Source organism: Corella eumyota, chromosome 3, assembly GCF_963082875.1.
Source record: "Corella eumyota chromosome 3, kaCorEumy4.1, whole genome shotgun sequence".
Lineage (NCBI taxonomy): Eukaryota > Metazoa > Chordata > Ascidiacea > Phlebobranchia > Corellidae > Corella > Corella eumyota.
The window spans coordinates 5,967,479-5,984,726 of NC_137492.1; the positions used below are offsets into that span (position 1 = coordinate 5,967,479).

The 17,248-nt window shown below is 27.5% G+C and overlaps 3 protein-coding genes across 3 annotated transcripts; all 3 read right to left on the reverse strand.

The window, feature by feature from the left end:
- Positions 1 to 304: 304 nt before the first annotated feature.
- LOC145745451 (uncharacterized) lies at positions 305 to 8,047 on the reverse strand. The gene is made up of 12 exons (XM_082563532.1): positions 6,447 to 8,047; positions 6,174 to 6,319; positions 5,815 to 6,048; positions 5,500 to 5,654; positions 5,080 to 5,157; positions 4,700 to 4,843; positions 4,060 to 4,292; positions 3,815 to 3,887; positions 3,523 to 3,705; positions 2,846 to 3,117; positions 2,402 to 2,706; positions 305 to 2,278 (listed from the first exon to the last, which is right to left on the reverse strand). The coding sequence occupies exons 1-12, from the start codon at positions 6,545 to 6,547 to the stop codon at positions 1,071 to 1,073; spliced, it is 3,132 nt and encodes a 1,043-aa protein (XP_082419658.1). The 5' UTR covers positions 6,548 to 8,047; the 3' UTR covers positions 305 to 1,070.
- Positions 8,048 to 11,553: 3,506 nt separating this feature from the next.
- On the reverse strand, positions 11,554 to 13,466 carry LOC145745297 (ATP-dependent Clp protease proteolytic subunit-like). The gene is made up of 6 exons (XM_082563333.1): positions 13,358 to 13,466; positions 13,031 to 13,186; positions 12,842 to 12,938; positions 12,506 to 12,693; positions 12,209 to 12,314; positions 11,554 to 11,747 (listed from the first exon to the last, which is right to left on the reverse strand). Exons 1-6 carry the CDS (start codon positions 13,400 to 13,402, stop codon positions 11,659 to 11,661), a joined length of 681 nt encoding a protein of 226 aa, XP_082419459.1. The 5' UTR covers positions 13,403 to 13,466; the 3' UTR covers positions 11,554 to 11,658.
- Positions 13,467 to 13,548: 82 nt separating this feature from the next.
- Positions 13,549 to 15,749, reverse strand: LOC145745348 (dnaJ homolog subfamily C member 1-like). The gene has a single exon (XM_082563398.1). The coding sequence runs from the start codon at positions 15,599 to 15,601 to the stop codon at positions 14,111 to 14,113; it is 1,491 nt and encodes a 496-aa protein (XP_082419524.1). The 5' UTR covers positions 15,602 to 15,749; the 3' UTR covers positions 13,549 to 14,110.
- Positions 15,750 to 17,248: the final 1,499 nt, after the last annotated feature.

The window sequence follows — 17,248 nt, forward strand, 5'->3', positions numbered from 1 at the left end:
AATAATAAATAAAAAAAAATAAAAAAAATTTGGTGATTATTTTTTGGGTTCACTAAGAAAAATGTTATTAAAAAGTCAGGAGAATACGTTCACGTAACGGATTTAGAAAGAATTATGAAAGGTTTTAAAAACGTAATGTAACGTTATAACAACCTGTAATGCGAAGCGGCTTCTGGCAAAATTGTTATCGAAAGTCAGAAAAATTCGTTTTTATAACGACTTAATAACGAATTATAGAAGGTTTTAAAAACGTAAAATAACGTTTTGCCGACCTTATGTGCCTAACGTTGTAATAACGGTATTAGGAGTCGACAAAACAACCGTTATACTAACGATATAAATTGGTTACCGAACACTTTTATAAAACGTTTTAAAAGCGTTATATTGTTAGCTGTAAGTATACTTACGTTTTATTTTATATTTTACATTGTTTAAAATTCCCGGGAGCACAGCAAATTGGCTTTCAAATATTTCAACAATATTAATAATAAATTCTACTTAATATAAATAAAATGCAACAGTTTTCACCAAAGCAAAGCATAAACTTTTATTTTGTTTGTAATTTACGGCTTTTGTTTTTAATATTTTTTAAGTTTTAAATAGCAGGCAAGCAAGCAAATATAAAAATTTTACAATTTTTTTTTTTTTTTTTTTTTACTTTTTATAAGCAAGAGGCAGAAAAAATAAATTATTAACATAAAGAAGAATACAAATTGGAACATTGTTTTTTTATAAAAAATATACAGTGATTTTAGTTAACGGTTAGGATTTTTATTATTTGGCATAATTTTTCTAAATAAAATATGATTTGTAACTTAAACAGTACCAAAATGATTGCACAAATTTTAAATGTAATAATAAAATTACAATTAAAAATTTAAAATATTAAAAAAAATTGGATAATAAAAACCGACTAAAAACCTTCTTAAGGTATGAATAAAAATACAAGTCAAAAAAAAGGTAATAATTAAAAGTTTTTACAGTTTTATGGAATACAGTATATAAAAATTGTAACTATTTTTTTAACAACCTAATTGAATTAACTTGTTTTATAAAATATTTAAAGGATTTTAAATTTTATTAGTTACATTTTGTACCAAGACATCAGGCAAAGGAGAGGGGCTGGTAGTTGTAGTTTTAATCTCAATGTTTGGCAACTCAGTCAAATCAAGATCATCGTTTTTTAAAGGACTTTGATCAGCACTTAGTGATTTTGAAGATGTATTGGTTGACAAGTCACTACTTAAAGTAGGTATTTCAGTAGAATTTTTTGGTTTGGTTGTGGAGAGATCATTATTTTCATTTGATATTAAATTCAAATCAAATGATTGAGGTTTAACACTCAATGGAGATTTTAAATCGGACATTTTTTCTGCATTACTGTTAGTTGAAAACATATGGCCATCAACCACACTTTCACTTGTGATTGGCGGCAAGGTTGGATCGTTAAAATCGAAATCTAGAAGTGGAAGCGATGTTGGTCGCTTCAGTTTTTTATCCTCAAACATTGGGCTTGAATTTACCTTATTACACTCATTCTCAAAAACAAAAAATTTCGGTGAGCAATTTTGTGTATCATTTAAACTAAAGTTTGGACTTGATGCATATTCTTTTTCCATTAAATTTGAGTCTGAGTAATTTCTGGGAATAAGGTTATTATTTTCATTTCGTTTCAAAGTATCAGCTAATTCAAACTGCCCTTTTCCTGTTCTATCTCCCTTTCTTTTAACATTCCAAGTCTTAAAGGTGTTCCAAATGCCACCTTTGTTTGAATTATTTAAAGCAGAGTAAGGTACCGAATTTATTTCTTTAGATTTTGTTTTTTGGTGATTATTAAAAATTAATCTCTGCTTATCTGAAGATTGATAACTGTCAAAATTGAAAGATTTTTTGTTTTTTTGTTTAGTATTTCTATAAACATTGTATTGAGTTTGTTTATTATTTTTCCAAAATGATTTTTTCTGTGGTGAATCTTGTGAACTTAGGCGATTTTTTCCTTGAACCTGTTTTAGATTTGACCCTGCAGATACGGCAAAATGACTGTTGTTCGACTGTGAACGTCTGAATTGACCGAAAGAGGGTGACTGAGGCATAGGGGTGGGAGATGGTACCTGTAATCTTCTTCTAAAATTTTCGGTAAATGGCATGCTATGTTCTTCTTTTGGACTGTTAGGTGAAAATTTGTTATGAAAGTTGTTATCATTTTCTTGAATGCTATCAAATTTCATTACACTATAACTTGGTGTATTAAGAAAATCAGTATCATTTTCTTCCCCATCTGTGATTAATTAAACTTTTTTATTTTAAAGTAAAATCAAATTGATTTCTTTTTACAATGAAAGAAAATAATATCACTAATAAAAACTTAAGTTTGTTACAGAAAATCAAGTCTAGTATTTACCTTGTGGTTGAGGGCTGAGTAGTGAAGAAGCCACAGAAGTGGTATCTCCATACATGTAACTGTATTTCGATTTAAATGCCCATCTCAGTTCTTTTGGAGATGGTATGGAAGTTGAAAATGATAGAGCTGAACCATATAGTGGAGAGTCTTTGGATTGATTGGGGAAAATATTTGCATCATTGGTATTGGGAGAGGCAAAACTTCCAAAATTAAACTGAAGTTCTTGATTTCTTGCCATTTTTAATGGTCTGGTGTTATTATTACTTTGTGCACGCTTAGGTACTCTGGTACTAGCTCGTGTTCTTCTGTTAAAAGAATAAAATTGAAATTTGAAAGTTGCATTTAATAAAACTAACACCAGTTCCGTTCTTAACATTAACTTAAAAACAAAAAATACCAAACTTTTAACATAAAAAAGTGGTAAACTTAAAAATAATATTATACTTTCGTCGAAGCATTAGTCTTCCTTGCTGTTTCGTTACTTTTTCATCTTCGGCACTTAAGTTTGATTCAAGGTCATCTTCATCAATTAAAATACTTTGGTTTTTTTCACTTTTAACAATTATTTTTATATTTTCATTTTTGTTGATAACACTTGGATTTTGATCTAAAACATTTACAGCTTTATCGGAATAATTGGTTTTATCAGCCAAGATGTTATTTATGGAGGTTGTACTTCCCAAAGGATCGTCATTATTTTTCCTTGTCACTTCTTCCTAACAAATTTAAAGCAAGTATATTTAAATTGACGATTAAAAATAAGGATCACTTCTACTTTACGGTTCTTCCAAAAACTTTGTATTTTGCGGTCTAGGTAATTCTCCCTTGAACTTTACAGTACTGCCTAATTCCCTTTCGTACTTTGCGGTTCCAGCTAATTTTCTCTTGTACTATACTGGCCTAGCTAATTCTCTCTTGTACTTTACGGTCCTAGCTAATTCTCTCTTGTGTTTACCAGTCCTGTCTAATTTTTTCTTGTACTTTACAGTCCTAAGATTTTCAAACAACCAATAAGTACAAGTAATTCGAAAAAAAAAATTTTAAAAAAAATTCAAAACACAAAAAAATTTGCAATAATCAAATTGGTTAAAAGTTTAAAAAATAAATCGAAAAACCCTTACTGCCGATGTTAAAGAAACTGCATCATCCTCCACAGAATCGGACATTGCATCAAGTTCTTGTTTTCTCCTTTCACCCCACTTCCTTATTTCATTGTTTTTTAAGCTTCCAAATTGAGATTTGTTAAGATGATTTAATTTTTGTGAGTCAGTTTTAGAATTTTCTAAATAAGGATTCGGTTGGTTCTGTTAAAAAAATTAAATAAATTTTATTTTGTTTTGTTTAAAAAAAATAAATAAGAAGATTTTCATATTATATTTAAAATTGTTGTTATGGTGAAAAATTAAAAGTTACCGTATTTATTTCAAGAATAGATTCCAATTGATTTACGTTATTGACAACCAAATCTCTTTTACTTTTATCAACTCTAAATGAATAAGGTAAAAATTTATCCTCAAATTGAACAATATTAAGAAACAATACATTATTTGGCTTATAGTATAGAGTTTGCAATTACATTTTAGTTAAAATCATAGCCTATTAAATACTAGTTTTGTAAACTGACATTAAACTTTTGTTAATAAAAATTATTTTATTACCTCATGTCATAGGTTGATCCCAAAAATGGTTCTAATTTATGATTAACAGATGCTGATGTGTAAGGGATGTTGATGTTGTTGACCCCCCAGTATTTATCCTTCTCTATTTTTGGATGTTTGTTGTAAAGTTGATCAGCCACGAGCAGGGTAAGTTCCATATTTCGATCAATACACGAATTCACTTCAAAATCATCATCATCTTCACCGAAGGGATTGATTAGTTGTTCAGCTACCTTGTTGAATTTTTTTAAGTCAAAAGCTTTTTAAAACAGTTTCTTTAATTAAACTAGCAACATTAGTAAAATAACAAACTTATTTTTTAATAATTTGCAAATTTACAGATATATTAAATTTAAATTATTGATATAATTAACTGCAATTTTAGATGCATTGTAGTCTACAGTTTAATAGATTACACAGACTGTAACCAAGGTTGGTAGAAAATGTCAAACTTTAATATGTAATAAGTTTACATATTGTATTACAAGGGATATTAATAAACCGCTTAATAATTTCCAAAATATATGTACAGAAAACACTAATATCCTACATGGGCTCTAAGCCTTATTTAAAACATTAATGAATAATTAATAAATGCTAAACACAAGCTATAATTAAGACTAAACTGCAAACAATTTACCTTTAGCCAACCAACATAAAAAAAGAATTGTCCAATAGTAAATATAGGAATGTAAAGATCAATCTCACTGTCCCTGTTAGATTCTAAGTATTGTCGACTTAACAGTGTTGACATAAAGAACATATATACCGCAACAGTAACAACCTAAAGAACAACCAAAAGCTAAATATTAACTTCTTAGAAGTTAAACAGAACTTTATTTCTAGTAAATCCTTTTACATAATTTAAACTTTGTATACACTCATATTTAATTCACACATCGCCCAATTTGAGTAGTTATTTTATTAAAAAAAAAACTTTTTTAATTATATCTAGTATATTTAATTTTTAAAGTTGGCAATAGCTTTAATGTATTGGACAAGAATGGAACTATAGTTTACCTGAGTATACACCAGCGGAATACTGATCCAGTCATAGTTGATCAGAGCTCCACAACAACTTCGAAATGTGTTTAGTTCCTTAAATACAACATTACAAATTAATGATATAATTTAATCAACAAAAAACACATAAATTTTTTGTTACACAAAGACTTTATTATATTTGTTGACCATGTTGTGACAAATAGTTGTTAACCCTTGTTCATAGTTGCAAAACCAAATTTGCACATTTTAAAAAACTACTTATTATTATTATTTTAAAATAGCATTTATATAATTGAAAAAAAACATTTAATTGTTAAATTGTTTTAAGTGGATGTTTGTGAAGGCCCAATTGTCAGATTTTTATGTTTTAAACGCCTTTTAAATTATGCATTTTAAGTAATTGAAAATCAATATTTAAATACACAAAAGCTTTACCTCCATAATTAATTTAAAAATTACGTCATCATAAATTCTGCCTTCTTGTTTGATTTTGGAGAGTAAATTGGAAAACCACATTATTGGAACCCAGTATTTTAAATTTTCAGTTTTCACATTTTTATATTCTTGATATTCATTTTCTGTCATGATGCCTTAAATTAAAGGCTTAAAAATCAGTTTTTAACTTTTTTTAACAGGCTTATTACTTCTTTATTATTTAACAAGTTATAAACCTGTTAAAAATTATTTTTTTACAAAATAATTAGTTCTAAAACATAAAAATGTATCCTATCTTGCAATGTGTATATTTACCAGCTTTCACAACATGTTCCATGGTCGGAAATCTTTTAAACACTGCAGTTGATGTACTTCTGTATGTTAAAACTTCGGCTTGCACGAGATAGCGTAAAAGTGTTCTTCGAAGCAACCTCCCCCTTTCATCCGTTCCATGAACATTTGAACCAACAATAACCATAATTCTATCGGGCCATGGCAGTTTTTCAAATTGAGACCACCATCTCCCAACAACAATTGTAACATAAAATCCTAAAAAACAAAAAAAAAATTAAATGACAACATTTTTTTGTATTATTACCCATTTTTAAAACTCCATTAAATTGATTTTATATGGCATACATCAGATAGCCTACTTATTTTGTTTATAAGCCTACCTAACACAAAACTTATTGGGACCAGATCCGTGTAGTTGTGAAACTGTGAACACAATTTTTCAAACTCTTGCTTTCCAACTTTATCTAATCCAAACCGATAGGTGACAGACACAATGGCATAAAGGGTAATGTAGATTAGAAATTCTCTAAAATAAAATAAATATTAATTTTACCCTTGGTAAGGTAATTATTAACTAAACATAAAGTTGAACATGTTACCTAAATATTACACAACTATTATCAGAAAAACATTATTTAGATTATTATTTTTACTTGTAAAATAGTTTGTAAACGCTCCCCCTCCATCTTATCAATAACTTAAAAAATCCACAAAGGCGGGCATTGGCAACTGAATGAGTATATGTTACTGTCATTACAGTGGTGTAAAGAAAAATATAAACATTTTTGTTATTTTGTTAATATAAACATTTCGTCTGATAATAAAAATGTGTTTTAAATGCTTAGGTCAGTAATGAATTTTTTTATAGCCACCAAATGCCAGCAGAATTTTGATACTTAAAGAGTTGGTGAATATTTAAATTATAACAAGGATGGCTCATATAAAATTAAATAACTAAAATCACTTTGGTTTCACAGAAAATAATTAAATTTGACAAATGCCTAAATTAATCCTTGCATAGTTTTCCCAAAGAGTTAAATAATTGTTACATTCAAAAACTTTTTAACGCACTCCAGCAATACAAGTTTTTTTAAGGTACTTAAGCCCTTTTTAAAGCGGAGTGTAACTGGCTAGTCGTCGAAATAATTTTTTTTATATTATTGAAAATAATTTATTTGTATATACATTATTTGGCAAAAAAAATAAATATTTTTACTGCCTTTTCTAATATCGCCATGAATAATGGAAAAATCCGGCATGGCATATCGGTAACATCCATGTTCAAAAACAAGTGAATTTAATAATATTAATTGGAGTTAACAAAGGATATAATATGTTAAATTATATTAGTACAAAGGAAAATTAATTTATGCTTCATTTGCAATAAATATTCACTTATTAACATCATGTTTTATTTTTCTCTAATAACATTGTCCCATAACAACTTTAAATTTTGTATTTTTTTGTTTTAGAGTGTAAGTTCAAAAAGTTAATACAGAAATTAAACAAAAACCTGTTTTTGCACAAAATCATTCATACAAAATAAATGGTTTAAGCATATATTAAAAAATAGTCCCTACGCCCATTAATATAGCAACCTGTGATATGGTCCTCAGGGCAAAATTTGTTTTGTTTCGAATATTGATTGCCTAGTGTGCATAAACCAAAGTACAGTTTGACTGACAACCGTCCATGCCACAGACTACACTGTTTTAAAAAAAATGTAACTGAATAAGCTTATGTTTATGGGCCAACATGAAACAAAAGAGCTATGGTGCCAAGGTTGAGAATACCCCAATTCAATTCGAAAACCTCTTCAAGGCACCTACCCTCCAACTAATTAAAATATTTTACAGATGTCTTTTACAAATCTATCTTAGCCATTATTTTTAAATTAACTAAAAAAATACTCCAACCTAAACAACAAGTAACTGGCAATTTACACACTTTTCCACTAAATCCAAAATTAAAGGGGTTGTTACAGTAATTTAAGCGAAAAAGAACAAATTCATTAATGTCTCAACCCGAACAACAACTCAGTCTGCCAGTAAATATTAAACTTTATGGTCCCACCTATTACACTCTCAATTATAGTCAATGTTTATTTAGTATTATATATTTAAATGTTTGTTTGTTCATTAAAATTAAAAGTGTATTATAATCATTTTAAATTTTGGTCAAATATAAATCATGATGTCAATAAGATAAAAACGTGCTAGGATAACTATATTATTATGTTTATTAAAATTTACTGCTCGTTTCTTTATGAAATTTTTAAGATAAATATTGAGTTATTTAAATCTGTTTACTTATAATGGTTTGAAAGTTTCAATTTCAAAAAAAATATATTTAGCTAAAAAATTAATTTTTGTTTGTTTGTTTGTTATATATAAATTTATGTTTGTTTTTAAAAAATTAATAATGAATATGGAGTACTGAAAATGAAATTAATAACTCAAGGTGGCTGAAAAAATTAATTTTTGTATGCTTGATATGCTTTAATGCTTGTTTGTTTACCAAAATTTAAATATTGATAATATTCTTTTAAAATTTAGGTAATAATTTAATATTTTATCAAAAAAATGTTTAAAAGTAATTTTTCTTTGTTTATTATATATACTTAAATTCTTTTTTGTTTATGAAAATTTTTTGTTTATGAAAATTTAACAATTGATATTATGCGCTTAAATTTTAATTATTAGTTTGTTTTAATGTCAATGCAGAAAAAATAAGTTAAGAAGTTAATTTTGAAATGCATATTATAAATATATATAATTAGTTTTTGTAATAATAGTATATGGGCAATTCTTCGGTAACGGAATTACAATTACTGTGGTTTACAAACTTATAATTTTTTTTTTTAATATAATTGAAATCATTTTTTAAGTTAAAACAACCCATATATTGCCATTCTAAATTTTTATAAGCATAGAAGTCCAGTTCGAACTTCTATGCTTCTTAAAAATTGAAAAATGTTTGGTAACGGAATTACGCCAATAAATTAGATATAAAAAGTTGGGTAATACTTAATCCCAATTCGTCTGAATTTTATAAAAATTGAGTTAAATTAAACATGTGTAAATAATTGTCCTTATTGAAAGCAACAAAACGATACCAAATTTTTTTAGTTGGGGTTTAAAAAATATTTATTTATTGACAAATTAACTTAAAAAAAACTGGTAACGGAATTACACTTTAAGTAACAGAAAGACACTGTCTAATTTTGGCATGTAACTTTAGTCTTAAATTTACTTAATTTCAGATAAAATTAAAAAAAATAGTTTTAGGTACTGTTAAAATAAGAAACAAACCTAACCAAAAAATTTTTAAAAAAATCTTGGAATTACAAAACTAAAAACTACTAGGTTTTTTTTTAAATAAACTCTTAAACAGAAACAAACAAACCAAATTTTAAAATTCCTAACTACCATTTTAACAAAAACTACAAACATAACTGCAAAAATAAAATTAACAAACAAACATAACATGTTTAAAATTTTAAATCGCTAAACTCTAAATTAGTAATAAAACTGATGTTGCAGAAACAATTTGTTACACCTAAATAAAATGGATAATTATGCAAAAATAATAAGTCTAGTGGGTAAAATAGCTTATAATATTGTTTGAATATGCCAAATATCAGTTAAAAATCAACTTGTTAACTATGAATATTTTTATTTAATTTTATTTAGTAATATATGTACCCATAAAACTAATTTATAAATTTCAAAACTACCTTCTCACAAAATTAAAAAAAATGGATATTATATTACAATGCCATTTCATTTTTTTACTTATAAAAATAATTATATTATTTTAAATCACTGTAACCAGGCAGAATAAGCTTTTCTACAAAATCTCTGATGTTGTAATTCCGTTACCCGTAATTCCGTTACCATTATTGTAGATAAAATTGATAAGGAACATTAAAGTTTAGTTTTTATTTATAGTACTTAACAACTAAAATCAGAGAATTAAAAATATTAAAAGTTGTATTTGATTAAATTTCAAGTTATAAAACTTTTTATGTAAATTCGGTAACGGAATTACCTATATTCTTACAAGTTAAAAACTTAAAAATTGCTGATTTTTAAGTTGTAATATAGAATTTGTTGTTTAACTTATGTTAAGCATATGTTTAAACCTCTTATACTAACACTTTACAAATCTGTTGTAATCTGTTTTGTAACTTTTTTATTAACTTAAAATTATTGCTTAAAATAGCCATAAAAGTGCAAAAAAATTTGTACATTTTAAATTAAAAAAAAAAATCACTTATAAAAAATTATTTGCCTAAATTTTTGTAAATTTAAACTTTAAATATCAAAACCAAAGAAACAGGTAAGTTAATTAAACAAATAATTTAAGTTAATTTTTTTTTAAAAAACACTTTCCCAATGAGAATTGCCCATATACATAACAAAAGACCAAATATATTGGTGTGTTATTATTTATTATTTAATTTAAGAAGGAGAATAATAAAAAAGAGGCAAAGCTCCCTTTTTTTTGTTTTGTTTAACTATTTAATAGATTTGATTTATTAATTTATTTATGATTAATTATGAATATTAATATCTATATTTACTTATATAGATATCAATTAAAATAATCAAATAATTTTAAAACATAGCCTGATAGCCTATGTTATTTATCAAATAAATCTAGTTTAACATTACTGTCTTAAAATGTATCAATTTATACCTGATGTTTATTACTTATCGCTTTTAATGTTGAGCAGTTTTATTTTTACAACTAAAATAAACTATTGTATTTTGCGGTTCTCGATAATTCTATTTCTTACTTTTCGGTCCTCGCAAAATCTCTAACAATTAATATGGTTTTTGCCAATTCCTCTTGTACTCAACGATCCTTGCAAACTCTCTTTTACGGTTATTTATCAAATAAATCTAGTTTAACATTACTGTCTTAAAATGTATCAATTTATACCTGATGTTTATTACTTATCGCTTTTAATGTTGAGCAGTTTTATTTTTACAACTAAAATAAACTATTGTATTTTGCGGTTCTCGATAATTCTATTTCTTACTTTTCGGTCCTCGCAAAATCTCTAACAATTAATATGGTTTTTGCCAATTCCTCTTGTACTCAACGATCCTTGCAAACTCTCTTTTACGGTCCTTTACAATTTTCTTTCGTACTTTACGGTCATTAGTTTTTCCGAGACCGTAAAGTACAAGTGATCCAAAATCCAATTGAAAACCCGACGAAAGTTAAAATGTGCTGACGAATTCGACTAAAAAAAAAATCGAACTGTCGAAAACAAAGCTTACTGGTTCTAACCAGTTAAATCTGCCTAAAATTATTTTGACAGTCTAGACATCGCGTGAAAAAAAATGTATAGCCGAAGGGGAATTTGAAGTTGATTGTTTAGTTTTGTACCACGTGATTAAATTTACGCACCTGCTTTTTCACGCATGAAAAACCATAAATACTACATTGTTTATAATATCTATGAATAAATCAATTTTTTATTCCCAATTGTTGAAGCTAATTTGTATCAGTTAAAATTTAGAATTAAGGCTCTTTTATTATTTTTGTAGAAATCTCTGGCAACCAAGTTGAAAGATTTGGGAAATTTTTATTGAGATACGCAAAAGAGAATTGTTATTGTTTGTTTGTCGCCTAATTAAAAAACAAATTCCTCCCGAAATGATCACTTAGCTAAAGTTTTACTGTATATTTATCGTAACAAGTTTTTTTTCTATAATTTTTAAAGTTCTATTTTTTTTTAAAAAAGGCAAAAAAAAATACAAAGTTTATTTTATTTTTACTATTTAATACAATGAAATAACTGTAGTCCGAATGCGTCTTGTTTATAAAATGATAATAATAACAAAGTTGGTCTTAACTAGATGGCTCTAAAACATTATCAATTAAACCAAATTCTTTTGCCTCATATGGGTTCATAAAATTATCTCGATCTAGGGCATTTTCTGTAAAAAAATTTTTCGCATTTATTTATCAAGTTAAAATAACAGCCTTGAAGTAAATTTAATACACAAATCAGCCTTAGGCTGGATTTTTTTTTCGACAGTTTGTGGATGGTATTTATAACAGTATTATTAATATTTTAACCAGTTTCGACTCGATTAAGTAAAATTGGCTCATTACATAAGGACAAACTGACACGAAAGCAGTGAGTTTGAACTCGACAAACATTTTTTTTTTATATTAACTTTTTCCAAATTTTTAAGGTTTTATATATTTAAATTAGGTAGCCTATAAATAGCATTTTTAAACAAAATATAAACATTTAAATAATCCAACAACAAAATTTCCAAGAAAAAGGTTGTATATACAGTTTAAGGCCTTTTTAAAATTATACCTCAAACTGATTAATCTTACTTTTAATTTACACAGGATTCAAACACTTCTTACAATAAAAAATAATTACCAATATTTTCAATAGGTTGGCCAGTGTGTTTGACATAAAGTCGATTTAAATTTTCTTTAACTTTTTGAATTTCCTTTGCTTGAATAATAATATCTGAAGCTTGGCCCTAAGATTAAAAAAAAATTGAATTAATAAATAAAATATATATGCAAAAGTAGCAATAACGATGTAAGGTGGTAAAAAAAAATTATTAAAAAAATAATCTTTTGTTTCAGGTATTATGCATAAAACTCTAAAATATTAAACTAAAAAAAATATTCCCCCTCAAACTTAAATTTATTTTCATTGTTTATGCACCTGTGCCCCACCAAGTGGCTGATGTACCATTATCCTTGAGTTTGGAAGAGCATTTCTCATGCCACTGGTCCCTGCAGATAACAATAATGAGCCCATGCTACTTGCTTGGCCGACACACCAAGTCGAGACTGGGCATTCAATTAATTGCATTGTGTCATATATTGCTAAACCTGCCGTCACAGATCCACCTTTTCAAATTAAAATTTAAAATGATTTAGATTGTAAATAAAATGGAAATTAATATAGAAGTAATATGTAAGGCTTTATTTAAAATTGAAAGATGAATAAAGATTTATGATACTTTGGAAATTTCAGTTATTTAAAAATTTCCCAAACCAGGTGAATTAATATAAATGTGGACATCTTTTGTTTTGCTTTCCGATTGTAAAAATAATAACTGGGCAACTATTAGGCCTGATAAAAAGTCATCCACCTAAACAAAAATTACAAAATAAACATTTAAGATGTGTTTTCTAAAAACATAAATGATTAAAAATAATCTAAAAAATCATTTATTTAACTTACAGGAGACATGAGACATATTATTCTTTCCTTTAGCAACCTTGAGTAGATGTCATAAGACCTTTCCCCTTTTCCTGTTTGTTCAATAACATATGGAATCCCAGCTTTTTTGAATTGTGTTGAGTGAAGGCATTTAACGCAACTTATTTTACTGATAAACTACAATAAAAAATAAATTGGTTAAATTATTTTAAAAATTTGCAATGTATAAAATTTTGCAATCCATAAGATAAAAAAATAAATGCGCAAATTTTTTATGCTATTCTATAGATAAATATTTTAAAAGTTGTGAATACTAAATAAAATTATCAAATAACAAAATGAGTTTACCTTTAACTCATTTTTCAATCTAAAACTTTTTCTTAAAACATTCATTTCAATTTAGTTCCTTAAATTAATGTTTACAATAATTTAAAGATCTGCTAAACCAAAAAAAAATCTGATATATGTTGAGTTAAACCACAAAAAGGAATAAAAAGTTTATTTACAAAAATTTAAGTTTTTGTAAATAAATTGCACATACAAAAAAGCATATACCCAGGAATAATTTATAGGGATACCCAAAACAAAAAGAAAAAGGAGCAATTTTAGAAATTAATTTTTAAAATCTCAATAGCATGTATTAGATAATTTCATTTAATAAAACAAAGGGTAACATTTGATTTATCGAATCCCTAGAAATTATTAAGAACATTTTAGAACACTTTTAATTTTGGTTTAAGCTATTCAAGTAAACAAGATAACACTGAATTTAAATTATGTGTAATTAAAAATTTATTTAATGTAGAACTTGTAAACACATTATTTTTAGCTAAAAACGCAATGCACAAAATATAATGTACAACACATACACTATTGCCTAAATGCTGAGTATACACAACCCCCAAAACAATTTAAATTGTACTCTTACTAAATAAAAACAAAACAATTCATAAATGTGCTTATGTAAGGCATCTCTTTAACTTTTCTTAAAACTATACTACCACCATCACCAATTATACATGCACCACTTTGAACCACATGAAATAAAAAGCATTGAACATTTTGCCTAAAATTTATTAAAAAAAACATCGACATAAACTTTTAATGCTTTTTTCTTTGTTGTATTTTTTCAGCAATAAAACGATATCTAGCCATACATTGCTCTTTTGTTTTATCAGGAACGCATTTTGCAATTTTTTCCCATCTCTCGGCGGAAGATTTTGGAAACTGAGCAAGAGCCATTTCCAATAATTTCTGTTGATTTTGTTCCCAAACATTCTCGTCTAAACTTTGCGAATGAGAATCAGTTAACTGTGTTTGATTATTTAAATTTCCTTTAATTTCACGATTTCTCTGTATTTTCTTTAATTTTGATCCTTCATCTTCTAACTTTGAACCTTCATCATAATTGGGATTTCGAACACTAATGATTTGATCAGAAATAGAAGTTGAGTTTCCCTTTTTATTTTGAAGGGTAGCAGCTGAGTATTTACCTTTGGTGCCTACATCTGTACGAATACTGTTTGCTTTCATTGTTACATCCTTGACCCCCCTACCCATTTCACGAGATATTTTGACCCATCTTTCAGGAGTTCCCCCAGGGTATTTATTCATCAACTTTGCCAACAATGAAAGGTCTTCTTCGTCCCAAGAACTTTGGTCAGATTTTTTTGATTTTTTGGGCTTTTTTTCATATTCGAATTCATCATACATAGCATCTAGATCTTCGATACTTTGTGCTGGCTCATCAAAAACTGATGGTGCTGTAGGTGCAGATTCAAGTGCTTTTTGCTTTGCAAGTAAAAATTCTGCTCGCTTTTGTTTGTTTCTCTCTTGTTTAATTCTTTTTGCCTCATTTCTGCGTTCAGTTTCTTCTATGATTTGAGCTTTCATTTCTTCTTCTTCTCTCCTGATTTGTTCTTCCCTTTCCTTTCTTAACTGAATTTCTTCCCATTGGTTTTTGATAAACTCTGGAGCTGAAAAAATAAAGTTATAGGTGCGCCTTATTAGCAAAATGGGAAGAACATCCAAATAAGTTGGCTTCGGTACAAATTGGTGAATCATTTCATCAAACTCCTGATCGGTACCACCCTTTTTTTTCTGTTTTTTTCTTTGTTTTTCAGTCAATTCATCAATTGTAACTTTCCGTTCAAAATATGCTACCCAGATAAACAAATAGTGACCCAAAGTAAACATTAAAGATAATATTATAGAAACCTCCATTATGCTCATTTTTCTAATTTGTCGGGGAACATAAAGATAAGAGGCAGGTAAACCACTGACAAGTACGTTATCATATATTTCTCTTTTATCCTTGGTTTTTAAAACTCCATAAATTGCAACCAAAATTCGAAAATTTTCTTCAGCTCCTTCAGTTTTATTTTTGTCGGGATGCATGGTCAAAGACAGTTTCCGATAAGTCCTGCGGATTTCAGACGAATCTGCGCTACTAGAAACTCCCATGAAATCATAAAAATTCGTTTTGACTTCATCAACCAAATCAAAAATTTCAATTTGTTCTGGAGTGTAACTCCATTGTCCGTAAGAACAATTAATTAAAAAAAACAATAATAAAATGCTTTTCATTCGCATTTTACTTTTTTCCTAAAAGTTAAATTAAACTATAATACAAATCTTTTTAATTAAAATTTAGCTATTGCTTTGTGACGAAATGAAGGACATTATAATAAAATAACAAAACGTTTTTCAAAAAAAACAGATTAAATCCTTAAAACCTTTGCCTGTGTGTTATTATTAAATATGATATTTGTGTTGCGTGGTTTCAAGTGTTAATCACTAAGAAATTTATTGTTTGGGACTTTTATTTCACTAGTATCACTAGAAGGACAGGCTTTATTTTTTTAGTGGCAAAACTCTGGGGGGCCGTAAACTGTACAAGTTGTATTAATAGCTTGGATCACATGAACTTAATGGACTGAAAGGTTTAAATAATTGCATGGATTAAATTGCTGTTACACGGTGATAGTTAGATTTTCCACAATATAGTAAATAATTACCTTTATTCATTTTGTTACATTTTTAACATAATTGGGTTTAATATTTTTTCTGGATATTGTACCGAAGTACTTTTAAATAGTTTTATGTATAAACGATTTAGTTTTATGATTTTGAAGCCTAAATTTATAAATAGGTAGGGGAATAAACCCAGAAAACTTTTTATTTCATCATTTGTATTTGTCTCTGACGCATTTGTACTTCTCTGTTTAATAAGCAGATAAGTAACTGGCAGACTGGTGTCGGATCTTTATTTGTTTCGCATGCCCTATATGAACAAGGCTTCACAAAGACCGGCAGCATTGTGTAGTGGTAAGAACACTTGCTACACCACACATAAGGTCGTGGGTTCAATCCCCATTGTAGCGCCCTTTTAAGTAAGGCGCTATAAACTGATAAACGATGTGAACTCCTGCTAAGCTAGCACTTAATCAGCAGCATAATTATTGGGCAATTATAATCTATAATATCCCAAACTGCCACAGGCAACTCGAGACTGGGTCGGAGTAACTTATATTACTCTATGTTTAAGTCGCGCATTCGACTTTCCCACATCGAGGATAAAGATATAGCTATACAAAAAAAAAAACAAGTCAAATGTGCCACCAGATTTTTTTAAATCTGAAATGACGTCATAATTTTATGGCACATGACGTCATAATACAGAAGTTTATCCTCAAAAAAATAAAAATTAATTTATTTAAAACATGTTGAATGACTTATTAATATTTCTGTAATGTAAATTAACTCGTTTAAGATGTTAACTCTAATTTAGTCACACACGCAAATGAACCACCCCCACCGTATTAGTTAATACGTCGAGTTTAAGTGAACCGAATTAGACTAGTAAATTTTGTACCAAAGAAGCACACAACTCACCCAGTGTAAACTTTTAAAGTTAGATTTTGACCCAAAACGAGGATAAATTTGCACAAAAAATTTATAACGATTGTGTTACATTTAAATTAATCTACTTAACAACTTTCAAAAATTATAGCTTTCTAACCCAACCCAAATTGATTTTATATACCCTTAAACTATTCCCGCGTAATACAGAGTTGCCACAAATTTAGTTTTACACGCAAATAAACTACCTCTGACGTATTAGGTAATAACACGAGTTTTAGTTAACCGAATAAACGTTTTAAATTTTGTACGAAAGAAGAAGACTACACCTATGGAAACTTTAACCCTTTAAAAAGTATAAGCGGTTACGTCGTTATG

What these genes read in the sequence shown, in the direction of transcription:
- LOC145745451 (XM_082563532.1), bottom strand. Translation starts at nt 6,547, where the DNA reads ATGACAGTAACATATACTCATTCAGTTGCCAATGCCCGCCTTTGTGGA. An exon ending in GGAACATGTTGTGAAAGCTG is followed by an intron (nt 5,655 to 5,814) that starts GTAAATATACAC and finishes CTTTAATTTAAG; the next exon opens with GCATCATGACAGAAAATGAA. An exon ending in CAGTTTCTTTAACATCGGCA is followed by an intron (nt 3,118 to 3,522) that starts GTAAGGGTTTTT and finishes TAAATTTGTTAG; the next exon opens with GAAGAAGTGACAAGGAAAAA.
- LOC145745297 (XM_082563333.1), bottom strand. Translation starts at nt 13,402, where the DNA reads ATGAATGTTTTAAGAAAAAGTTTTAGATTGAAAAATGAGTTAAAG. An exon ending in TAATATGTCTCATGTCTCCT is followed by an intron (nt 12,939 to 13,030) that starts GTAAGTTAAATA and finishes ATTTTTGTTTAG; the next exon opens with GTGGATGACTTTTTATCAGG. An exon ending in CCAACCTATTGAAAATATTG is followed by an intron (nt 11,748 to 12,208) that starts GTAATTATTTTT and finishes ATTTTTTTACAG; the next exon opens with AAAATGCCCTAGATCGAGAT.
- LOC145745348 (XM_082563398.1), bottom strand. Translation starts at nt 15,601, where the DNA reads ATGCGAATGAAAAGCATTTTATTATTGTTTTTTTTAATTAATTGTTCT.